At 43.9% G+C, this 26753-nt stretch overlaps 1 protein-coding gene across 1 annotated transcript in view; it reads left to right on the forward strand.

The window, feature by feature from the left end:
* The window catches only part of ADAMTS12 (ADAM metallopeptidase with thrombospondin type 1 motif 12), a 230028-nt gene that overhangs the window by 179628 nt on the left and 23647 nt on the right, over positions 1-26753 (forward strand). The window contains exons 18-20 of the mRNA XM_090278891.1: positions 5820-6030; positions 13886-15007; positions 23927-24079. Of these exons, the coding sequence (XP_090135017.1) occupies positions 5820-6030; positions 13886-15007; positions 23927-24079 (1486 nt within the window). The remainder of the gene's footprint in view (positions 1-5819; positions 6031-13885; positions 15008-23926; positions 24080-26753) is intronic.

Consider the following 26753-nt stretch of genomic DNA (forward strand, 5'->3'; position numbering starts at 1 on the left):
GGAGCTCTGTGTGTCTTCCTGGAATGACATCTGATTTAATGGTAACCATTGCTCAATGATAGAGGGGGGCCCTGGTGCGCTGTTATTAGAATGAATACAGGAAAGCTGTTATAGATCTCTGTGGCTACGCTGTTGGAGCCTCTGGCATTGCTATGAGTGAGGACATTTCCTTCCCAGAGAGCAATATTTCTTATAAGACAAAGCTGGTATGTTCTGTGTTTAATTATTTGGTAGGACTAAGTCTCAAAGCATTGTTGAAGACTATGGTACGTAGATCACCCTAAAGTTCTTCAGTTATTGGGTTTTGCTTTTCTAAGAGCAGTTTACCAGCGTGACAGTCACCTCCAGAAAACATGTTGACATTTCAGATCCCAGTGCCCATTTGTCCCTAAGGCTGTCAGATCTATGAGCCAGGCTTTCTTAACCTCAGCACCAGGGCTACTTGGGGCCGGATAATTCTTTGTTGCGGGGTCTGTCTTGTGCATTGTAGAATATTTAACAGTATTACTGGTCTGCAGCTATTTAGAGCTTAGTAGCCCTCTGCCCCCCTCCCAGGTTGTGACAATCAAAATGTTTCCAAATGTCTCCTGGGGACAAAGTCACCACCCCACCTCTCTGGAGCTCCTTTGCTGGGAACAAGTAGGTTGTTGAACTAGGGATTAGGCCAGCACTAGGCTGTGCATGTCCTTGCAGCTTCTGCAAATCCTTTTCAGGAAAGAGTCAGCCAGGAAAGACGAGCACTTCTTAGAGCTAATGGACAGCCTGCTGCTCCGCTGACTGCCTGTGCACCCCAATAGCCGTCCCCCTCAGTCAGTGGCCCTCTACCAATCAATTCCTTTTGCGCTCATTAGATAGCAATGACTGTTCACGTGCCTGGCATTCTTTATTCAGATTTCAAAACCACTCTCTCTGGGGGATTGCCCTTCCTAAAACCATAGTTGTTTATTTCCTGAATCTTTTTTTATCCCTGGGGTTCAGGTTCTCATTCTTATTGTTTTAAACAGTCCACCTCAGCCTTAATATTATCAGCAGATATTTGTTAAGCATTCTTTATTTCTCATGAGAGATACAATGGTGATAATAACTATACCATAGGTCCCATTTATTAAGCACTGATATCGTGATATAACAAAAGACAGATATGTAATGTCCATACCTGGCTCCAGGCAGAGCTCCTAAAACCTTTGGAATCTCCAAAGTGTGAGAAGTGTCTTTTCTATACTGGTGGCGGGGGACTGCTGGGTTGCCTTGGGATGGGGGCTGGTTGCCAGAGTAACCAACCATGCAATCAGAGGGTTGGAATTTGTAGCCCCCACCCCCTAGCCTCTGGGAAGCAAAGAGGGACTGGAGGTTGAGTTACTTACTAATGGCCAATGATTTAATCAGCTGTGCACTTGTCATGAAGCCTCCATAAAGAAGCCCTAACTAACAGGGTATGGAGCGCTTCCCAGGTGCTGAACCACACAGAGGCACATGCAGGGTGGTGTGCCTGAAGGGAGTACATAAGCTCTGCATCCCCTCCCGGTACTCTGCCCTCTGCCTCTCCCTCATCTGCAGGCTCCTGAGCTGTATCCTTTTTTAATACACTAGTGATCTAGCAAATAAAATATTTTCCTGAGTTCTGTGAGACACTCTAGCCAATGATCAAACCTGAGGAGGGGTCATGGAAACCCCTCTTTATAGATCACAAGCACAGGTGACAACAGAGACTTGCAGTTGGTGTCTGGAGACAGGGGGTCGGCCGTCTTGGGGGCTGAGCCCTGAACTCCACACAGTTCATGTCAGAATTGCTCAGTGTGGAAAATCCACACATTTGTTGAAACAGTGGTATCGTGAAAGTAGAATAGAAGTAAACAGTAGGGGATTTTTAAAGCTCCAACTTCACTGTTGGCAATGCCTGATGTATTCTCTTTATTGTTCTCAACTACTTGGGAAAATAACTATGATTATGCCATTTTTACAGAGGAAGAGAGGTCCCTAACCTCGCTCATTATCTTGTAGCCAGTCAGTGGCAGGGGTTCGAATCCAAGCTTTCGCAGGTCTACATGAGCAGACCCCGCCAGCAGGAGGCGTGTCGCTTTGTCTCGTTTGGGCGGACCTCCCATTGGGGCTGATCCAGAGCAAAGCCAGCGCTGTGCTAGGTGTGGTAGGAACCAACAAATGCGGGTGCAGACACTCACTTGTGGGGGCCAAGGCAGGGCTGGGGACATTGCCTGTGTACATAACAGCCACGTGGTCAAAGACTGGAGATTCGGGATCAGCACCATGTTTTATAACAGACATCAACCTGTAGCTGACACTTTCTTATTCACCTGTAGCTAAACACTTGGTTTCACTGTTTCCAGAATTCTCTTTCCACAAGGGTAGTCATCTCTGCCTACCTCTGCACTCCAATTACCAGAACTTTCTGGTTAAAGGTAGCCCTATAATAAGATACAGGCAAAGCTAGAAGGAAATGGATATTGGGGCAAGAGTCCAGAGTACAGAAAATGAGCTAAGGTTGAACCCCTGTAGACAGAGAGCAGGAGCTTTGATAAACTAATTCAGTTTTTTTTATTTTCTTTTATTTTTTGGTTTTTCAGTTACAGTTGTCCCATTTTTCCCCTATTGCTCCCCCCCCAGCCCACCCCTTCTCCCACAATCATATCCCTCCCCGTTGTCCATGTCCATGAGTCATTTATACACATTCCTTGACTAGACCCTTCCCTTACTTATCCCCCTTCTCTTCCTTCCCCCGCCCCCCTATTGACTACTATTCTACTCTTTGTCCTATATAGTTCATTTGTTTGTGTTGTTCTTTAGTTTCCTGTATTAGGTGATATCATATGGTATTTTTCTTTCTTTGCCTGGCTTATCTCACTAAGCATAATTCTCTCTAGTTCCATCCATGTTGTTGCAAATGGCAGGAGTTCCTTCTTTCTTTCTGCTACATATTATTCCATTGTGTAAATGAACCACAGTTTTTTGATCCACTCGCCTACAGATGGGCACTTAGGCTGTTTCCAGCACTTAGCTATTGTAAACAGGGCTGCTATGAACATAGGGGTGCGTAGGTTCTTTTGAATTAGTGTTTTAGGATTTTTCAGGTATAATCCTAGCAGTGGAATCTCTGGTTCAAAAGGCAGTTCCATTTTTAGTTTTTTGAGGTAATAAACTAATTCTTAAGGGATACAGTCTGAGCTCTCTAGACTTGAAACTGGCCCTGAATACAGTCGGGTGGTAGCTGAAAACTAGTTCAAAGAAATCCATGTCTTGTTCCCTGGAGCCTACAAATGTTACCTTATTTGGAAAAAGGGTCTTTGCAGGTGTGATTAAGGGTCTTGAAATGGGGAGATTATCGTGAATTATCCCCTTGGGCCCTAAATGTCATTACAAGTGTTCTTATAAGAGACAGGCAGAGGGAAAATTCACACCCACATAAACACGCATACAAGAAGGCAATACAAAGATGGAGCAGAGAGAGATTTCAAGACACTAAGACACTGGCTTTACAGATTGGTGTCAGGAGCCACAAGCCAAGGAATGCTGGCGGCCACCCCAGACTGAAAGAGGCCAGGAACAGTTCTTCCCCAGAGCATCTGGAGAGAGTGCCACCCTGCCTACACTTTGATTTCATCCCAGTAATACTGATTTTGGATGTCTGGCCTCCAGAATGTTAAGAAACTAGATTTCTGCTGTTTTAAGCCACCAAGTTTGGGTAATTTGTTGTAGAAACTAATATAGGCTGCTTAGTGCAACCATGTTGTAAAAGCAAGGCAAGTGCAGAAAAAATTTCTCCACCAGATCACAGACGCTCCAAAACTTGGAAAACTATGTGCCTAGGGCCTTCTCAAAGCAGGTGGCAAAGGTTTTTGTTTTTTTGAATAGCACAAATATGTCACTTCCTAAGGAAGCTTACAGCCAGGAAGGTTATACACATACATTAACATGACAGAGCTGTAGTTACGAGGACTGGGGTGAGCAGGTGTGAGTCTAGATGCCTTGCCCAGTGCCCTGACTCCTAATCCCTGTGCATATGGTTCCTGCCCTCATTGGAGCTTTGTGGTTACTTGACCTCTCTTGATTTCTCAGTTCTAAGAGCAGCATTGTTAGAACAAGGTCAATGCTACATTTCGCCCCTTCCCCCCAGAACACTTCTTAAGCTGAGTTCATGGATGCAACTTACTGATTCAGAGCAAAATTTTGAAATGCACCAACTACACAGCCCCCTCCCACACAAATATTCATCATTATATCATAAAATCTTTTCACTGCCCTGACAGTCCTCTGTGCTTTCTCTTTATTTCTACTCCACTGCTCTCCTTACCTGTTGCAACCACTGACCTTTTTACTGTCTCTATAGTTTTGCCTTTTCCAGAGTGTCACTTAATTGGAATCATATAATACGTAGCCTCCTCAGATTGGCTTCTTTCACTTAGTCATATACGTTTCAGGTTCCTTCATGTCTTTTCATGGCTTGATAGCTCTTTTTTCTTTTTTTAAGTGTTGAATAATATTTCATTGTCTAGATAGACCACAGCTTATCAGTTCACCTACTGAAGGACATCTTGGTTGTTTACAAGTTTTGGCAATTGTGATTGAAGTTGCTATGAACATCCATATGCAGGTTTTATGTGGACATATGTTTACAACTCCTTTGGGTACATACCAAGGAGCATGTTTACCCAAAAGAGTTGAAAACATAGTGAGAACCCACTCTTCTTTAATCCTTCCTATGTTACCACATAATTTATTCTTGTTAGCAACTCCGTTTGGTAGACATTTTTATACCGTTGTATAGAAAAGGACACTAAAGGCTTCACAAAAAATTTCCAGGTCATTTAGCCACATTGGTAGAGTCTGGATTTGAACTCAGATCTGTCTACTGAGAAGTCAGTGCTGATACTACCGTATCTTGCTGCTGCCCAGGATCTCAGGATGGACAGGTTCTCGTGCTAAAACCAGAACCCCCAAATTTAAAATATTTCCCACACATTAAAACACAAAGAAAATGATATAAACAAGCAGAAAGATTTAACTCTAAAGCTAAATCATGCATGCAAATTCACAAAGGGGTAAAGAAAAGAAATTAAGTGAACTTGCTTTTTTTAAGAATAAGTGAATAAATAAATGTTGACTATTTAGTTGATATTATTTGTTTTTGCAAGCTCAGTTGAGTAGTTTCCTTGGATATGAATTTCAAGTTGCAACATCTTCGTCTGTCACCAAACGTTTGTATTATGAAAATTATTAATATAACTTTCATATTAATGTAACTTTCATATTTATAATATATGAAAGTTCATACCCATCATTCAGAGTCATTTCCTCTCCAAGAGTGATTTCATATGCAAGACTTAATCTTATTTATTTATTGGTTATTATCCTTCAGTATTAATTTTTCTACATCAAATTTTGGACATTCTGTGTTCTTTCCCAAAGGAGTATTTAAGAGAGATCTTTTTTAAGATTCTGATAATCTAAAAATAATAAAACATATGTATTACATGGTCAGTGGTTTCCAGGATTGAGTAACCTGTCAACAAATAAGTTCTTTGCAATTAAAGTACATGTATCTGGCTCCAAAAAAGAGGTCATTTGAGTCTCTTCTCACTATTGACTTCTCTCTGAACTTTGCTTTACATCCTGACTCAGTAATCTGCACTTTGGTGCCTGATTTCTCTTTTCGGTGGTTTAATTGGGGGAAAACATTTATACATATATGTCATTATAAAAATTATATATATACACACACATGTGCACTTGCGCACACATACACATATATGCATGTATTGGAGGATTTTGGTGACCTTCTCTCACATGACCACGTGTGTCTGCAGGTGGTGGACAGGGGAGTGGGAAGCGTGTTCAGCAAGCTGTGGCCCCCATGGAGAGAAGACGCGAACCGTGCTGTGCATCCAGACCATGGGCTCTGATGAGCAGGCTCTGCCCACTAAAGACTGCCAGCACCTGCTGAAGCCCAAGGCCCTCGTTTCCTGCAACAGAGACATCCTATGTCCATCGGACTGGACAGTAGGCAACTGGAGTGAGGTGAGCTCAGGGGTTAAAAAGGAAACTGGCATTATTTATGCTTCATCAACTCCTTCCATTAACCAATCCAAAGCGTCTAGCCCCTCTGGCCTATTTCCTGTGTTTTCCACCACCCAGTATTCTGTCTTGTTTGTTTTCCATTCTTACAGGATCTTCGTCACACTTGTGGCCAGGTCCCTGGCAGGGGTGGGCTGGATCCTGCTTGCCTAGGCTCACAACAGCTAATCGATAAAATCATCAGGATATTTCTTGGCCTGTCGTTAGACCATTGGTAGCAAATCAGAGCTCCCCACCCACCCAAGAGCCAATGTGTTAAACCTTTACCAGGAGTTATATTTCACTGGAGCTACTGTAGTAAAGTAAAATCAAAGGGGTGTTGCTCCCATGGTGGAATGACAGGCAGTACACTTGACACTGGAAGATACTTCTCAACGCTCCATCTTTTCAACATGTGTCAAGGCCAGATGTGACCAAGGTTTAGGATGTATGCTGCTAGCAGCCACATAAATTCAAATAAGTTTTACATTTTCCCAAAATTAATCTTATCTAACTCTCTGAGTGTAACTAAAAATTAGCGAGCTGGGTCCTGAACACTCCCAGGCTTCCATTTTCTTTGGGTCCCCACGGAACCTGGTATGATCAAGGCTTGTGTTCCCAGGGTCTATAGTGAAAGTGGATCCCTTTTATTTCCAAGGGTCCTGGAGTGTCCAGGGACCCCACTCTGCTTTCTTATGACATTTCAGTCAATGACCTAAGGAATGACTAGGAAACAAATGCTTTTTAAAAACCAATGAGGCAACATTTATAGATGGATACTGACTTCCCATGAGCTTCTCTGGGAAGGCACGAGCTTACCATAATAATGCTACCATTGACCAGAATATCTGAGGAACTCCTCTTAGAACTCGCCTTCAGAGAAATGGAAAACATTTGATTCAGGAGAATGCCACAGAAAATCAGTTAGAACTAAGACTATGGATAAGGGAATAATGTGCCAATTCAGATGAAACCTTTTTGTTTATTTGATTGTCCTGGCCAGTGTGGCTCTGCTGGTTGGAATGTCATCCCATAAACTGAAAGGTCACAGGTTCAATCCCTGGTCAGAGCACATGCCTGGGTTGCGTGTTTGGTCCCTAGTCAGGGTGAATGTGGGAGGGAACAGATCCATGTTTCTCTCTCACATTGATATTTCTGTTCCTCTCTCTCTCCTTCTCTTCCCCTCTCTAAAAATCAATAAGTATGTCCATGGGTGAGAATTTTTAAAAAGTGATTATTTGATTATAAGTAAACGAGGTTAATTTTTATTGCATATAAAGGTACTCTGAAAGTATTATCTAAAGAGGAATTTGAAATTTTATATAAGCAAAAGGTCTATCTCTGAACATAACTAATTGAAAACAGAAAATACTCATCTGATAGAGCCACTTTGATAACTTTATTTCCAAAACTCTATTTCACTAGCTCGTAATCACAGTTTCATTTTAGTTAGTTTCTAATGCTGTACAAAATGCACTCTTGGTCATGTAGTTGAAATTTTTTAAAAATGGCAAGTGTGGTCCCTGTATTGTAAGAACTTCCTGTCAAATAGAGAGCTGGGACCAAAAAAAAGAGAGAAAAAAGACAAAGGTATACATGCAAAGAAAGCCTACCTACAAACTAATACAGGTGTACTACTGATAAGTGCGCTGATATATATGCACATGTCAGCAACAGTCCAGAACATTCCCCCTCCTAGTCCCAGAAGGGTACAACCATAGCCTCTGGCAGCCTATTAGTCCACCACTGACCTAGATAGATTATTGTAAATTACAGTGTTGTTGAAACAAGGCTGAGTGGGGTATTGTGACTGCTCCTTCATATCTGTTTACCAAAACTGTTTTGGCTACATCCAAAGCAGTTAATAATTTTTGTCACGTAGGATTTACTAATTGCCAGTCTTCATGCTTTTTAAAAGAACTGCAATTACTTATTTGGCTGACGAGTTCTTTTTACTGTGTTCATGTTTATGGGGAACAAAATGATGGGACTTAACTGGGGACAAAGGACCAGAATGTTGGCATGATGTGACATGTACTTATGTCTGTTGTTCCAAATACAGGCCATTGCATGGCGCGTTGATAACAGACAGGGAATCCAGTTTCTAGCCTCCACTTGATGAAGCTAAGCTGAAAGGCCGAGCTGCTGCCTTTATTTAGCAGGTGTTGGCACCACGGTGCTTACAGTTAAATTATCATCCAGATACTCATTGAATGGGTCTTACTAGTGTCTATATGCATTAGCCCTCAATTTCTCAAATGTTCTGTTGGGTTGGCCAAAAGTTTGCTTAGTTATTTTCCTTAAAATAAAAGACACACTTTTCATGTTCACAAATAACTCTATTGATTTGGATATTATGAGTATGTCTGCTATCTCCCACTATTGGGTTCTAGTGGGCAGAGGCCAGGAGTGCTGCTAAACACCTTCCAATGCATAAGACAGCCCCACAGCAAAGAATTATTTGGCCAGAATGTCAATAGTACCAAGAGACTTCACAAACCACTTTAACACATTCAGTCAGTCACAGAACAAACCATTTTTTGCATTTCAGTTCTATTTTTACCTTTCTTGAAATAATAAAGCATAATATGCTGCAATGTTGCATATTTTCTTCCATATTCAGTATTAAAATGGCTACACAAAAATTCACTAATTTTGATAAGTTTTTTTTTAGTGCATAGCTGTCACAATACAATCTAATGAAATTGTTTTGAATGAAGGTAAAGACAACTAAGCACTAAAAGAGCCATCGTACAGAAAAAAACTAAATGAACACTTTAGCCAACCCAATATTTTCTGGAATACAATGAAATGTCTTTGACGTTCTAACTGTGCTCAGATACTTTTTTAAGAGAGATGATATAGTGCTTCTTGCTAGATACATAGTGTGTATGGTCTGGAGTTTGTCTTGGTATTGATATGGATCCATGCAGGGTAGTTCTCCAGCAGTGCCTAGTCACTTGGTCTGCGCTGGGCCATTTCGGTCACCCTGGATGAGTCTGGAGCTGTAACGTAACTTGGCCAAAAGACCCGAGGACTGCGAGGCTCCCTGGCTCCCACAGAATGATCCTCCTGGACTGACCAAGGTGGGGAAAAGAAGAAAAGGCAGCTCCACCTTTCTCTGCAGAGGCAGATCTGCCAGCCTGCGCAATGAGAGAAGGGCACGCTCAGCTGTGCCAGTGGTCGGAGGGGGGTCCTAGAGAGAGCTGGAGGCTGCTCCCGGGGGGGGGGGGGCTCTCCTGCCCCCTGTGACCAGCCCCTCACCCTCTAAGCTCAGGCTCCTACCCCCAATCTCAAGTTTCAACTAGAGTCTTCTCCTGGTTTTCCCGAACCTCCTTTCTAGGCTCAGAGGATAAGGCAGGGGGACTCTCTCTGTTGTAAACAAAGAAAAGAATCACAGTTTCTGTGGCTCCCATGTTCACTAGATACACCACTTCAGGGACAGAGAAGCCTTGCGAGAGGGAGCCAGTCTGGCAGTGAAGGGCATGGTCTCTGGGACGTGAGTTCCTGGATTCAAATCCTGCTCTGCCACGTATTGGATAAGTGAATTTGATCTCTTTGTGGTTCCTGCTCCTTTTCTGTGGCTTGTTTTCTCCATCCATAAATGCAAACAGCAGTAGTACTTAGACTCAAGAGAAATTACGAGGATTAAATGAATTAATATTTCTAAAGTTCTTCCCGGAACAGTGCCCGGCACACGGTAAGCTCTATACGTACAATTATTTGATAGTAAAGGGAATAGATGGAAGTAACAATAATGTCATCCATCATCTGCTGAGTGCTCTCCACACTATATCATTTGTCTCATTTAATTTTAAAAATAATTCTTGAGGTGGCTATCAGTTCATTAATTTCCCTATTTCTCCTGGCAGTTAGGCTAATAGATTTAGTGGCATAGCAATTACTCTAGGCTTCCAAGCCCTGGCAAGCCCTAACTGTACGTCCTTGAGCTAGAGTTAAACCTCTTTCAGCCTTTTGTCATTTAGAAAGACAGGGTTCATGTAAAGCATGAAGGTAACCCATGTCGCCCTTCACATAGTGACTGGCAAAGAGTAACAGTTGTTCACTAACTGGTAATCTGATTCTCAGGGAAGACAAGGATCTGTCTTCCATGCTACTCTGATTTTGCAAGCCTGTCCTGTCAATGGCACCCAAATATCCCAATGGAATTGATCTGTGTCCCCTACATTTGGGGCCATAGACTATTAGCCAAACTCCGGGCCATTTTATGCACGGAGCAGTGCAAGCCCAGGGCTTAGGGCCTGCAGGAATTCCAAGAGCCTGCACAATGTTAGAGACATAAAAAAAGGCTAATACATTGCATCCATGAAAACAAAAGGGTTCTGCCAAATCAGAACTCGGTATTTAGTTACACAGTAATAGCAAATACACATTGCGCATTTAGGGTGTGCATTAAACACCTTTACAGTTAGAACGCAGTGTCTCACAATGGCCTTATTAAGCCCCATTTTACAGGTGAAGAAGCTCGTGCACAAAGATGTGTAGAAATTTCCCCACAGTCACACAGCCTCCAAGCGCAGAGCCAGGGCTGGAGTGCAGGCAGCGGAGCTTTTCCTCTGAACTCTCAGCCATGCTGCATCCCAAACGTCTGCAAAATGTAACAATATCAGAGCCCTTAGTACTCATAAAAATATATTAAGTTGGGAAACAATTTGTAGATCAGCTTTTTTCACTTTGCTGCAACCCTGGACTGTGCATAATGATTGCCGAGAAATCAAAGCCGCTCATAAATTAGTTGTTACCCTCAGCAGATATTTTCAAAAGCAAAAGAATGAAAAGCCTTTCAAGCGGTTTTCACAGAAAAAGATTCTATTTCACGTGAAACTAGAAATGCTTTTTAATATATCTGATGGGGCGTGGGGTGTGTAGCTTCCACAAGCCAGTGGGCCCAGGGTCTGTGAAGATGTCTGATCAGCCCTTTCTGTGCCTGACAAAGAGCACAGACAGACAGATGAACAAAACAATCCATTTGCCAAGTCACTGAGAAGCTGTGAAGCGCAGAGCTGCTCACTTGGGGGTTGGCATGCAGAGGTGACCAGGCAGACTAAATGCAGACTTTCACAAATGAGCCGTCCTGGCTCTCCAGACAGAAGGCACTGCAGCCGCCACTGGGGACATGTCTCCTGCAACACGAGGAGCCCATTAGAACTTGTGTGAAGTCCCAGAGGCGTTCCTGCCAACAGAAGGAAGACAGAGCATGGATGGCGAGGAGACATTTCTGAGTCACTTCCCTTGGTGTTCCCCCATTTCAGTTCAAGTCCCAGGTGCTCCTGTAGGGCAGGGCACCTGGTGTTTTAGCCTCCACTACCTGCTCTTTTGTCATGGGACGTCTGCAAGTGCTAATGTCTTAGCTCTTCCCAGACGTCAGCAGCCTGTGCTTTGCCAGGCTTCCTGGAGAGCACAGGTGGGCACTCTCCTTTGAGACAACCACTCACAAAAAAAAAAAAAAAAAAAAAAAAAAACAACAGTTGGGGGCCATGTTGATTCTCTTCATCATGTCTGATTTTTTATTAAAGTATATTCGTTTCCTAGGGCTGCCATAACAAAGAGCCACAAACTGGGTGGGTTAAAAAACAGAAGTGCATTGTTTCACCATTCTGGAGGCTAAAAGTCCAAGATCAGGGTGTTGTCAGAGTTGGGTCCTTCTTAGGATGGTGAGGGAGAACTTCTTTCATGCCTTTCCAACTTCTGGTCGTTTGCTGGCCACCTTTGGTGTTCCTTGGCTGCTAGATGCACCCTCTTGGCCTGTACTCACGTCCTCACATGGCATTGTCTCTAAGTATGTGTCTCTGTATCCAGATTTCCTCCTTTATTAAGAAAAATGGTCATATTGGGTAAGGGTCCACCCTAGTGGCCTCATTGTGACTTGACTACTTCTGTAAAGACCCCATCTCAAATCAGACCACATTGCGAGGTACGAGGGAAGAGGGTGAGCAGGGGCTGGGGCTCTGATAGATCTTTTTTGTGTGGAGGAGGGACACAATTCACCCCATAACAGGTACCTATGTGTTTTAGCTCACTTTCAAAGCTGGTTTTAGAATGAGATTCCTGAGACTATGCATGAAATGTTCCCTGTGCAGAGCATTAGCTACCCCTCCACACAGCCCTTTAGGCCAAACTCTGTGATAACCCCCAAGCATGTTTTTGAATAAACTGTCTTAGTGCTACAGTTCTACGCCAGTTGCGAGCTCCCTCGGGTGGGTGGAGTGGGCTAATTTAGCAGCAGACCTCCTTCTCAGCGGGCTCCCCAGAGGCCATCATCTAGGAAGGGTGGCAAGCAAGGTCAAGGTAACTCCCAGGGAGGACTTTAGCAGATTGACAAGCTGCCTGACTGGGACAGAATTCAGGGTGATAAGGCAAAGGAATATGATAATCATGGCACAAACTGGTTTTGAGGGTTCTGAAATTACCCACTGAGCCGAGTTCTGAGTGTGGCGTGTCCTCGTTGATCTCATCTGGTGGGTCTGCCAGCTCCTGTGGAGATGACACAGTCGGAGCATGTACTGGCGGAAGCGTGGGCTGAGTATGAAACAGCACTGCCTGTCCTGGTATGACTAGGAAAAAAGCAACTTCGTTTTTAGGCCCATTATAGTTGGTAGAGAGTTAATTCTGTCCCACCGGGCACAATGTCGCCCAGGGCTAAGGAGGGGCATCCATTAATCATTTAAAAGATTCTGCATCCATTGGGGAAAGAAGGCAGGTGGGAAGGAATGGCAGGCGCACTAGAGAATGTATACTCATGGGGTATCACACAGAACAATGGCTGTGAAGCCCCATGAAATCCAGCGAGCATTCCCCATTTTCAAGAAATCTGCTTTGGGGGTCAGAGATAGAAGAGACAAGTGCAAAACAGCCAGGGAAGACCCCAGGATATCCATGTTCAAGTGCCAAGTCTTTGGTGGGTAACTTAATCTGTCATTGGGAAGGATCAGTTTGGTAAGAATACAGATTTTTCAAACCAACTAGAAACGTGTGTTATGTAGTGACTATGTGTGGTTTGCAGCTGCTGAGACTGATGAAATAAATAACCTGTGCCATGAATCCTGATGAAGGACTGCCCTGTTAGGATTCCCCCAAAGGCAGGCTAGCAGCCTTGTGCTTTGCCATGCCCTGTGGAACGTGGTGGGAATGCTGAGGAGGGTCCCTGCCAGGGCCCCCATGTATAGATTGGTGCCACCAAACACTTAGTAAAGGGTGTTTCCCACCTCTGATGAACTACCCACCTTAAATTTCAGGAAAGGTCCTGGATCTATATACATGTACGAGTATGTCTAGCTTTTAACATGATTCTACCTGACACAAACAAGTGAACATGGAGCTTATGGGGCCTGGGCGAGACTATGCGGACCCTAAATATAGAGGGAAAAGTTCATTGGAACTCTCTTAATAGACTTCAGAGAGTGTATAAACATTTTACATTAATTTAATAGCATCGAAACCTTAGGAAAGATATTATCACCATCTCTTTAAAAGATTAGGTGACTTATTTAAACCTTCGCACTCTTTGTGAATCCACGATCCATCACTCAAAGCCCAGGAGGGCTTCATTTATACTGTCGTCTGTATTTTCAGTTCGTGGAGGGTAAATGGTTCGTCCAGAGCCTTAGTGGGTCTCCAGGAGATACATATTTCCATGGGAAATTAAAGGAATACAGAGACGGAATATAAAAATATCCAATGTAGAAGTTCTAGCTGCTCAGTTCAGTTTCTCTTGGGCCTGCCCTGGTCTGTTGTAAACCTGAGCATGAGAAGCAATGACTCTTTCCCACCTAAGTGAACAACTGTCTCTCTCCTGCAGTGTTCTGTTTCCTGTGGCGGTGGAGTGCGGATTCGCAGTGTCACGTGTGCCAAGAACCATGATGAGCCCTGTGATGTGACAAGAAAGCCCAACAGCCGAGCTCTATGTGGCCTCCAGCAATGCCCGTCTAGCCGGAGAATTCTGAAACCCAGCAAAGGCACGGTGGTCACTGGGAAAAGGCTGCCAACATCTGAGCATGACCCCTTAAAGCCCATCCCACCAACGACACCCAGTCCCGGGATGCTGGCCACGCCCACAGTGCCTGAGTCTGTGGCCACAAGTGCTCTGGCAATCAACAGCCCTCGTCCTACCGCAGCCTCCCAAGGAGACCTGGGTGGGAAGCAGTGGCAGGAGAGTTCAACCCAGACTGAACTGGACAGCCATCACGTCATTCCCACTGGAACTACTTCCCAGCCCATCCTCTCTGCCCAGTCTCTGAGTATCCAGCCAAACAAAGAGAATGTTTCCAGTTCACACCCTGGTCCGACCTCAGAGGGAGGCCTTTTAGCCACAACAGTGAGTAGTCCAGATTTGTCATCTTCCAGCATCCCCGTGACTTGGCAGGTGACCCCATTTTACAATACCTTGAGCAAAGAGCCAGACACAGAGACTCCTAGTGGCTCTGGAGAAGACAATGAACAACCTGAGAACACAGATGGAAACAACTCTGTAATATGGACTCAGACCGTAGCACCGGGAAATGATGCTTCCGTGGAAAGAAGTACAGAAGTGCCACATGGACCTCCACCAACACCTTATCTTTGGGGGACATCCTTGTGGCCCCCTGTCAGCACAGTGACAGAAGGACTGCTACCCAGCCAAGGGCCCACTGCTCTCAGAATCGCTACACCCAGAGCTGAGGGGATGGTCACTGGAAAGCCAGCAAACGCTTCTCTTCCTCTGGGGGGAGACCACCAGCCAGCGCCCTTGGAAAAGCTGATAAACCATGACTCCCCAGCACCTCCAAGCAACATGAATCTGACACAGAGCTCTGGATCAGTCCTGACTGAGGAAGATGCAACCAGTCTGATTGCTGAGGGGTTTCTGCTGAATGTCTCCAATTACAAGCAGCTCCCGACAGACCACAGCTCTGCACACTGGATCGTTGGAAACTGGAGTGAGGTAGGAGTTCCATTACTTGCCCCACCGCCTGCCTGTTTCTCTCTGGACAATAGTTAGGGGTGTTACGTTCTTGTGCTAGTTTTAAAACGGGCTTGTAGGAAATATAATCTAATGTGAAATCAACGTGAAGCAGTCCAATTTATGTGCTCACCTCCCTCTTTGCCTCCAAAAATGAAAAAAAAAAAAAAAAAAATCTCCAGGGAAGAGAACAGATGTAGTGAGGTCTGGGTCAGCCAGCAGCTGTGTGATAGTGGAGAATTCAGTTCATCTCGCTGAGCCTGCTTTTTATCTGGAGAACAATGAGCCAGTGTAGATCTTCTCCAGGATCCCCTCCCACTATAAACTGGGAGGATCCTGTGATGGAGGCCAACTGGAAGGGCACATTTCATTCCAAAAGCTAAGGTTTGAGACCTCAGCATAAACCTGTCAGGCCATAACAGTTGGAATGCAAATTTAACTCCCCATTCCTGAAATGAATTCTATAGCTCCCTGTATTAATGATTTCTTTTTGGGGGTCTGTGTTTGCTTATATACCAAAAATATCATTTTGGCTTTTAAAAATGTTAGAATGTAGAGGGAAAAGAAAATACATGATGAAACAATGTTGGGCCCTTTTTTCAGGCTTTAGGAATTTGGCGAGACATTTGTTTTTCCATTTCTAGAACTAATTCAAAATCATCCCCCCCCCTCCGCTCCATTTGAATTTCAAATACACAGTACATGTACTTATGAAAAATTATTTGACAACTCAAAAGAGGACTTTGTGGCAAGAAAATTATATGTTCAAATCATTTAGCTTTTTATGGCATTTCATGGCTCATGTTGATAGATAAAGGGAAGTGAAGCAATAGTAGCTAATATAAAAAAACAAGCATTTAATTTATAAAGCATGTTAATTTCCAAACCACTTTTATATGCAATCTCTTATTTCTTCCTTTCAACAGCCCTGAGGAGCAGGTAGGGTCTGATTTATATCAATTTATAGAGAAAGAAACTAAGCTTTCCAATGGCTCAGTGACTTGTCTAAGGACACTTGTCATTTGCATGACGAATCTTCTAACCCTTCCCACTCTAATCTGCTGTCTCTAGTGAATTTCAGTGCCAATTGACAATTTAGCTGTATAAAGTTTTTGTGTGACCTAATTATCCTCTTTAGTCATAGAATTGACTATATGGGCAATACGTAGGTAAATGCAAACTTTCGAAAATGCTTGTTTGCATCTGAACTCTGTTTTCATCTTGATGTCCATGTGATTTCGTAAGTAAGTTATCACATCTCCTGTCAGTGGAGCAGCATCTTTCTATCTCCCTTGGCAAGCAAAGAGTACAGGCTCGGGGGGGGGGGGGGGGGGGGATGATTTTCATGCCTAGAGGAATGGTCTTATGATTTCTGACGTTTTAGTCCTATTTCTTTCCATTGGGAAAGTGTGAATGGGCTCTCTACAAGGAGGAAGATGTTGACAGTGAGCATTTATAAAGCACATGTCATGCTTTCATAGCATGGTTTTATGCTAATGAACATGAATTCTCTCATTTAATCCTCCCCATTGCCCAATAAGATTGGTCATATTCTCCCCATTTTAGAGATGAGGAAGCTGAAGCTGAGAGAAGTCGAGAGCTAGCCAGGATCACACACACTCATGAGTGGTGGAGCAGGGATTTGACCCCAAGCAGACAGACTTCAAAGCCTCTGGCCCATTGTTTTGCAAGTAAGAAAACATCACTGCTCTCTCTCTGCCTTCTGTTGCATTAGTTTCTTCTTTGGTCAGATGGCACAAAAACAATGCCAGGGGAGGGGTGACCCTGGGTAGACAGAGGAGAAAAATCACAAAGTTCATAAGAAAGTATTTTAAAATAATGTTCAGGGTCCCATGGTTTACTTTTGAGCTCACAGAGCCAAATGGTGCTTATACTGTCACCACAGTGGGTTCAGCCACGACATGAAATTGACCTATTTCAGTTTTGTGAGTGATGTCCTGGAAAGGGTGTACTTGAAAGTAGTGCCCTCAGATGTAGCTTTCCTTCCAAACACATGCAGCAACCCTAAAGGACAGGAGATCAAGCTTGCTGTCTTCTCTCCGTCAAAGCAGTCTGGACAGTGTTTGGCCTCTGCAGACTCAAAGAGAACACATTAGGGATGCTGAGGCTGCTAGTTTATTTGTAGTATTTTATTCATTAGTTAATGGAGATGTAGTCTGAAAACATCTGCAATTAAAGACACTGTGGGCCTTGAGAAGAGCGTAAACTGGTCAAACAGAACATGAAAGAGTAGGTGGTAACAGGCTTAGGTATAGGGTTGATGTCAGAATAATCCAAGTATGACATGTGTATGGTATGTATATGTTATTAGAAACCACACACACACACAGGAGGCTAGGCTGTTGTAACAAACAGAGCCAGACACGCTGTGGTTCACTACAACAAGTTGTATTATTATGCACTCACGTAATAATACAAGGTGATTCCAGGTCTGCAATGGTGGCTATAGAGAATGAGGTGCTGATCCGTGCAGACATTTGGGAAACCAGCCTGACAAGGGCTCTGCCATCCTCCTATCATCACATTTGCCCTGGGGTCACCCTCCTAGTCTCAGAGAGGGAAGACAGCACAGAGGTATTCCTGTAGGGAGTTTTATGCGCCAGGCCTGAAAGGGGCATGAATTACTTCTGCTCACACTCCATTGTCTAGAACTCAGTCGCACAATCCAACCCAACTACAGGGCCGCTGAGAAACGTAATCTCATTATGTGCCCAGAAAGAAGAGAAGAAAGTTTATGGTAATGAATAGCAAGCAGTTTCTGCCACTGAATAACATGGCCCACTGTGTGTTTGAGGAAGCTCATTCTGGAAGGATGAGGGATTTGACCTGTTGGGAGGATACTGTCGCAGTCTAGCTGAGGTGTGATAACTCTGATAAGAATGCTCAGGATGACAAGGGGAAGATAAATTCAGAATATCTTTAGAACTGAACATGAGTAGGGCTTTGTGAATAATTGATGGGGGGTGTGAAAGGAGAGAGGAGGAGAGGGGTCTGTTATGACGATTCATTTGGAACCTCGGGTGGCTGTTGGGTGGTGCGCCTATAAACCGAGATATCGCACATTACATAGGAGGAATAAGTCTTAACAGAGACAAAGAAAGCGGGGCTGAGGACTTTAGTTATAGATCGAGTTATATTGGTGGTACCGCTGGGATATCCAGATGATAAGTAGCAGATGTTTATGTGTTTGGGTCTGAGGTTCCTGAGAGAGGTGAAAACTGGAGATAAGATTTGGTGGCCAAGTCCAGTAGGTAGAAGTCAGAACCATGAGAGTGAAGAAGGTCACCCATTAAGCTGTAGGATGACAAGAGGAGGGGGCCAGGGATGGGACTCTAGGAAACAGCTTGTTAAGAAGCTGGCTAACAAAGCTCCCGTGTGGAATAATAGTACGGAATTGTCTAATATTTGAGATGTAAACCAAGAGGAATGGTGCCATGGATGGCTGGGAACATAAGGACTGAGGGTGGACGTGATGGATTTGATGATGAGCAGGTCACTGGTGTCTTTGGGGAGAACAGCATTTATGTTGAGATAGAGGGAGGTACCGGATTGCAGTCCAGAGGGGAAACCCTTTAAGAAGCTATCACAGTCTTCAGGTGGAGGAGCCTTCACATTATGACTGTTCATAAGGAAGGACAAGCCCTTCTCCATCCACAAGTTAATACAAAAGTTTTATTAAAAAGGAGCCTTTGGATGACCCAGAAATTAGTTTTTTTTCTCACCCTCTTATCTTTTCATTCAATCCCCAAATCTCAAAGCAGTTGTAGAATTATCCAGTTCAAATGTGTTCTAATGATTTTGTCCTGAAGATATTTGATATGGGATAATTAATTGATAAGTATTAATGGATTTTTTGAGAAATATATCCAAATAAACTAAACCGTAATAAAAGTACACATCAAACCTGATGAGTGCTTGAGACCAGAGGTTAATCAAGATACACAGAATTATTTCTATCTCAAATGCCACCATTTGACTTTGACAGAAATAAACTGTCTTATTGAATACATCATAGCTCACCAAAAAACTGGCAACCATGGGGGAGCCTTTGAGAGCTATTAATTCCAGGGAGTTTGGCTGGAAAAGGGAATTGGCCCAGACTGCAGAGCTTGTCAAAGCTACAAGGCTAGAACAGAGTTCCACGCTTGGCAGGAGTTCCCTTCATGGCTGGGCTCGGTGCCTGCTCCCTTTATGCAGCTTAGGAAATAAAATGTTTAACACAGGATTGTGAGCGAGGATCAGGACGCAGAATGAAAACTCTGGGTTTGGAGTGTCCCTTGTCCCCAGTTTTTATTCTGCCAATTTCTGAAAGTGTTCCTTTAGGATTGTCCCTCCCTATAATGTCATCCTTCTCCTCTCAGTCACCAAGTTTAGAAACCCCAGCATCACCACTGATATCCATCTGCCCCTTGCTACTAAAAGAGCTCTAAAAGTTTTTTTTATCAGTGCCATCTCATCATTCTGTCATCTCCTCTTTATTTCCTGTTAGTTTAGGGCTCAGTGTTTTCCAATGTAACGAAATGGTAGGAGGCCTTTGGAAAAGAGCGGGAACGCTTTTGCTGCAATGGTAGAGGGAGGGGCTGCTATTAGCCTTCCCTGTCTGAGAGCCAAAGATGGTAGATGTCCCACCACATTTGGGGCTGTCCCTTGTAAGGAAGAAGTGTCCGGTGCAAAATGCCACCAGCGCCCCACTGGTCAAGAATGAAGGACCCTCTTGTGTGGGACACCTGCTGGATGCCTCCATGCTGGTCTGTGCACTTCAGTCTCTCCCTTCTCCAGTGCTTTCCACACATCATCGCAAGAGATGCCAGACTGCCAAATTAGTCTTCCAAAAGGAATTTTCTAGTCATTCCAAACTTCTGCTCACAAATCTGTAATGCTTTTTCATTACTTATCAGAACAGATAAAATCCAGTCTCACATCCAAACGGACTTCCCAACATAATCTAGCTTTCAAACCCGATGCCTCCTGCTTTTCTTCACCTACTTTAAGCTTCAATAAATCTACACTCAATGTTCTCTGAAACCTTCTGCTTTTTTAAATCCTACCTGTTGTTCAGTATCAGCCTTTGAGCTACTTCTTCCATAAAGCCCTTCCTGATCCTAAAGGTCGGAAGTCATTTCTAAAGTTCCTTACCCTTGATCTGCAGTTGCCCTCACCACACTCCCCCCTTTTCTGTCCTGTGGTGAAGGGTTGTTCATGTCCCCTGCTGCACACAACATGGTCCTCTACCTCACTGTGATTTCAAAAATTAAAGAACAGAAGCAAAAACCAAGTTAACACTATGAACAGATATAAAGCAGGAAGCCAGACTTTCTGGCTTTGAGTCCTCCCTACACCTCAGTTTCCTCATCCATGAAATGAGGGGGAGGATGTGCCTGACTCATAAGCCTGTTAAGAGGTAAAAGGAATAGCTCAGAGGAGTGTCAGGCACATAAGAAGTGCTCAGTGTTGCCTCTGATATGTATTTACAGAGCAGGAAACATGCTACACCATGTGCAGGGGTGTGGCTCTTATTTTGACAGAAATCACCTCTCATCAAATGGCCTCTTCATTCGGTCGGCTTCCCTGGACCAGTCAGTTCAATATCGGCTCTGGAGTCATGTCACTGGAAGCATCAATGTAATTTTCCACAGCCTCTCACAGCCCTTCCCATTAGTTCCAGGGCCGAGCACCCTGAAACCTGCTCCTTGACCTGTAAGTCAGTGCCCATGTGGTCACGAGCTGTTTCCAGGACCAAGTGAAGTCTCTCAACTTCCTCAGAATCATCCTTTCTTCTCTGACACCCCCACTCCCAATCGGAAACTAATATAAATGGCCATGTGTGGAATACCATTCACTTCTCCAGCATCCCATGGACTACCTCCTGTCAGCTTTCCCTTTGAACTGCTCTCTCTGCTGCTTCCATAGAGACTGTCAAAAGGAATGAAACAAATATCTGCTCAGGACATCTGAATCTAGCAGGACTAGATGAAGAATCCCAGGGACAACATGCATTTATTTGCAACATAATATGGTGCAAACAACTCTAGATATCACTTGAGTTTTTCCACCCATGGTCATCTCTAACCTGGGAATTTGGTCCTCCTAGCTCCTTTCCTGGGTTTGGGAAAACGTCATTTTCCTCCATGCTGTGACATGAAATTAACAGCACAGCATCTGTCTGTGTGACCTTGAGCATAGTTTCTAAACTTCTGGGCCCCAGATATTTGGAAAGTAGGACTCGTAATGCTGACCTTGCAGGTGTGTTGTGTTTAGTGGGAACATTTGTAGAACACTGGCTGTGTGCAGGGATCATCTCTTTGGTCTTCCCAACAACCCAGCAAAGGAGGTCCAAGTGTTTTCACCAATTTTTCAAGCTAGGGAAGTTAGGAAACTGCAAAAGATCATACAGTTAGCCACCTGCCAGACTTTAATTGTGCCCTGCATCTCCAAAGGTTGTATGTAGGAGAGATACCTGTTGTTGTGGCAATTGTCTACTGCCACAACAGTGCTACATAGAAAACAACCACAACACCTCAGTAAGTATTTTTTGTTGTTGTTCACGAGCCTGTAGGTCAGCTGGGAGGTTCTGCTGATCTGGGCTGAGCTTAGCTGATCTCAGCTAGGCCGGTCAGGAATCTGCTAGAGTGTTGGCTAAAGGCTGGCTGCTCTGGGGTGGCCTTGGCTGGGTCACCCAGCTCTGTTTTCCATGATGGCTCATCCTGCAGCAGGCTAGCCCAGCTTCATTCTCATAGTGGAGACAGGGTCCGAGAGAGAGGACTGAACAAGCAAGGCCTCACCCACTGCATCTTATTGGCCAAGGTTGCAAATACAGTCCTGAGTCAAGGGCTGGGGAAATATTGGGTTGGCCAAAAAGTCTGTTTAGTTTTTTCCATAAAATAAAAGACACATTTGTTTTCAGTTCCACCAGTAACTTCATTGGCTTGGATATTTTGAGTATGTCAACTATGTCCCGCCATTGGCTTCTACTGGGTAAAGGCCAGGGGTGCTGCTAAACACTTTCCAATGCATAATTCATCCCCGCAGCAAAGAATTATCTGGCCAAAATGTCGATAGTACCAAGAAGCTTCACAAACCACGTTTGACACGTTCAGTCAGTCATAGCACCCTCTCCACACACTGCACAATCTTTCTGTGTGTGTGTTTCAGTTGCACTTTTACCCTTCTTGAAATAATAAAGCATAATACTCTGAAAATGTTGTGTATTTTCTTCCATCTTCAATATTAAAATGGCTGCACAAAAATTCACTGGTTTTGAGGGTTTTTTTTTTAATGTATGCTGATATGACAGTTGTCACAATACAGTCTAACAAAATTGTTTCCAGTGAAATTAAAGACAACTAAGCATTGCTAGAGCCAGCTTATGGAGAAAACTAGATGAACGTTTTGGTCAACCCAACATAGTCCACGGCCTGACGAGAGGAGCTGCAAAGTCCCATTGCAAAGAGCATGGGTGTGAACAGTGGAGGCCACCAGGGGTCAGTGGTCAATGCACTTCAGCTGTTGCTGTCTCTATTACATACACACAGTGTCGTACAGAAGAGGAGGAGCTAGGAACTTATGAGAGATACAAACCAAACCCTAAACAACTTTAAGGAGAAGGAGAGATTCCCTTCATGAGCCAACTGGAAAAAATGATGACCTGGGCTGTTTTCTACTCTTCTGCTTCTATTCTTCTGCAATATAATAAATTTATCTACCTAGGAACTCTACGTTATATATGTGTTATAACACAAGAACTTGCACAAAGTAAAGCATGAAATTATATGGAGGGAGAAAATGCAGCCAGAGAAATATAAGGCTGGTTTTTATTTATAACTCATCAAAAGAAACTTCCAAAAGTGTCATAGATGGAACTTCCACCCCTTTTTTTATTAGCCCAGACTGTGTTTTACGTGTTTAGAAATAGCCTCTCCTTCTGAGGATGGGCAGGGGACAGGAGATGCAAGTAAAAACAACCATATGAAAGAATCAGGCACGTAGAATAAAATTGATTACAAGGGGAAAGTTTGTGTGCTCCCATGCTAAGCCTGAGGTATGTAAGAATTGTAAATAAATGAAAACATCTTGTGATGAACAGGCTGTACATGTGGCAAAAGCCGATTGATCTCTTAACCACCAGGGAGTCAAATAGAGAAAAGCATCCTGTTGCAGCATCTTTCCAACTTGTGTGTTGTCTGAGGACCTCATCATCTGTATCCCCTGGGAGCTAGTTAGAAATGCGTGCTCTCCAGTCCCGCCCCCCGCCTCCTGGAACAGAACCTGCGGTTAGCCAGGTGTCCCGGTGAATCCCGCGGACACTCCAGGTTGAGAGGTGCTGCTGTAACAATACTGTACCGTGTTTTGGAGGCAGAACATCCTAGCCTTCCCCTGTGGGCAGGCCCACTTTCCAAGCCTTGGTTTCTTTATAACAATACCCACCTATACCACAGTTTGTGGCGGAGAGGACTAATTGAGAGACTGTCACTGCGGGGAGGTACGGATGTGAGGTAAGAGGCAGGTGCATGCATGGGTCGGATGTCCACGCGGAACAGCGTTGGTACGAAATTCAGCAGTTGGGCACGCGAGTCCGCTAAGTTTTAAAGGGAAGCAGATTCTTATTTGCGTTGGGTTTTCCTCCCACATATAAATCAGGCATTCTCAGCCCTGGCTGTTTATTAGAATCACCTGGGAAATTACTTCAATTACTGATGCCCACGCCCTAGCAGCTAAGATTCGGATTATTTGCCTGAGGCAGGGGTCCCCGGGCTAATATTGTTTCCAAGCTCCCAGGGCGGTTTTCATGCGCAGCAGAGCCTGAGCGCTCCTTACTGCTGGGTGTCACGGGCTGTGTCTGAGGAGGTGGCGCTGAGCTCTGGCTTCTGTCCCCTGCCACAGTGCTCCACCACGTGCGGGCTGGGGGCCTATTGGCGACATGTGGAGTGCAGCACCCAGGTGGACGCCGACTGTGCCGCCATTCAGAGGCCTGACCCCGCCAAGAGATGCCACCTCCGTCCGTGTGCCAGCTGGAAAGTGGGCAACTGGAGCAAGGTAACTTCCCGGGCCCAGCGGTGTGCAGAGGGGGTGGGGGTGGGGGATCTTCTTCAACCATTTGCTTAAGCGCCAAGCCTGTTTTGTGTTCCTTACCGTTTAGCCCGAGCTATCCGATTTCACGGGTACGGGGGCGGCCGGAGATCTGTGTAAGGCTGCGATAAGACTGCATGTATATCTTCAGATATGTTTCTTGTATGTATTTATCGCAACCTGTACTCTGTGTTCTTTTCGAAATGCTTTCTCTTCAGTGAGTTGTCTGTGGTTCGTGTTCCAGTGCAGTTTAAACAATTTCATTTGCCTGTAACAGTGACAATGTCAGTAGAAGAAGCATGTGAAAGCGATTCAAGTGAAATTAGTTTTCCTAGAAAACGTCATAGACTCATTCTTTTTTTGTCACCAGAGGATAAGGATGAGGGTTTTGAAGAATGGCATGATCCGAGAGGTAATCAACCAAGGATTAGGCCTCTCACCTATCAGTCGGCTTTAGGACTGAAGACTTGAATGTAAAGTCGTGCAACAGTAGAGAATTCTTATGAACTGTTTGTGCCCAATGAATTGTTTGGGGATATCTCTAAACAAACGAACTTATATGTGTCGCAAAAACTAGGGGTTGAAAACTTGCAGCATTTGTGCAGGTGGACTGTGACAAAAATGAAAAGAAAAGATTTTGGGGTGTTGATTCTATGGATGGGACTAGTTGAACTACCATCTTTATGTTTATACTGGTCCCATGTTCCTGCATATATGCAAACTTTCCTGAAAAAAATGTCAAGAAAAAGATTTGAAATATTATGAATGCTGCATTTTTCAGACAATAGGGAGACAGATGTTTCCAATCGTTTATACAAAATACAACAACTGATAGATAACATGGAAATAAATTTCAAAAAATATTACAATTCATCTGAAGCTATATGTATCAATAAATCTTTGATACCATTTCATGGCTGCATAATATTTAAGTAATGTTTAAAACAAAAACGCCACAAATATGATATTAAATTATTTAAGTTGTGCTGCGGATCTGGGTACATGTATGCTTTTCATGTATATGCAGGGAAAGGTTTAGAAAAAGAAAATATGACACCAACTAATGTTGTGATGTCTCTTTGTAGAGATGTATTCATTAAGGGATATTACGTTCTTGACCTGCCCCCCCATGAAGTAGGAACTGTACATTTATTCTACACTCTTAAACCTACATAACTTTAACAACAAACGTATACAGTACCGCAAAATCCCATGATATAGTGAAAAATCCACAATAAATAATTAAATATAATACTTTTAAAAGTTCTGCAATAAAGTGAGGCCACAATAAATGAACCGCAATATAGAGAGGGACTACTGTATACCGTGTTTTAATAATATTCATTAAGAATTTTTTTGGTAACAAGTAATATTTAGGTACATTCTTTTATGATCTCCAAATTATTTAAAATTTATTAGTAGAAGAATATAATTTTTTTAATTGTATATCGTCAATCAGCAGTGACTGATGCAGACTGAACGAAAAGTATACTGTCAGCCACCAGTGACTGACGTGGTCCGAATGGAAAGTATAGTGTCAGTCTTAAAAGTAGGTTTCTCACCTCCCTTCTTACCTCCCTTCTGTCACACTTCTTTGATAAAATAGTGGACGAGTAAATCATAGGCATTACCATAGACCTTCTACTCTTGCATACAATAGCCTTAGAACAAGTACAGAGTTTTTCTTAACCCACATATTCTTATTGGCCTGTCCTTTCCCTTGACAGGTAAACTGGGATGAGGGGGAATTGCATAATGAATTTTCTGTCCAACATGAAACACTACTTCTAATTTACTTAAATTTGGCATTAGAATTAATAATTGTACATGATCACATGTATAATTAAATCATAGCTCAGCAACTGCTCACAAAGCGAGTATTACGTCAAATCTGCCAGACTCAGAATAAAAAGAAAGCTGAGCCATAGAGAAGAATTTGGTCTTTAAAAGTATATTTCCTGTGCCAATCTTTTTGTGTGTGATTTTACTGTCCTTGCTAATCGGGCCATGGTTACTCATTTTATTGTGCTGTCTGCAGAGTTCTTGTAAAGGCTGCATCGGTTTTTAGGATTAGCTAGCTTTGGTGCTTTGGAGCACTAACCAGGCCTAACCAAATGGCCTGTCACCCTGGACGGGGCTGAGCCAGCCCCTGCGGGACTCACCCAGGCTGTGAGACACTGGTCAGTGGTGGGCTGAGAGCCACCTGGCAGCAGGTGGTACAGAGGCAGGAGCATGCCTACACCTGTTTGCCAAGCACATCCTGCCCTAGGATGCCCGTTAGGCTCCCATCTGGGGAGCCAGTTTCCCTGAACAGCCTGGCACAGAAGACAAAAGCAGGAGCTGCCCAGAAGGTTGGCGAGGCTGGGGTCCTCATCTCACGGGGAGCTCACGTCCCCTGACAAGCAGCACCTGTGAGGTGTCTCACTAGACACCTCTGGTTCCCCTGGCGGACTTACCTGGCTGGCAGGAGCGTGGGCTGTCATATCTGCCCTAGGCTGCTTTTCCCAGAGCAAGGCTCTGACCTTTGGGAAGAGAGGGGAAGTGGGACGACTCCCTGAGAAAATTACTGGGCTTTTCTTTGCTACCCCCTATCCCTGCCCCCCCCCCCCACCAACCTCCCTTTCTCTCTTTGCATACCATT

The sequence above is a fragment of the Furipterus horrens genome, unplaced genomic scaffold (genome assembly GCF_987537825.1).
Source record: "Furipterus horrens unplaced genomic scaffold, mFurHor1.1.pri manual_scaffold_5, whole genome shotgun sequence".
In the NCBI taxonomy this organism is placed as follows: Eukaryota; Metazoa; Chordata; class Mammalia; order Chiroptera; family Furipteridae; genus Furipterus; species Furipterus horrens.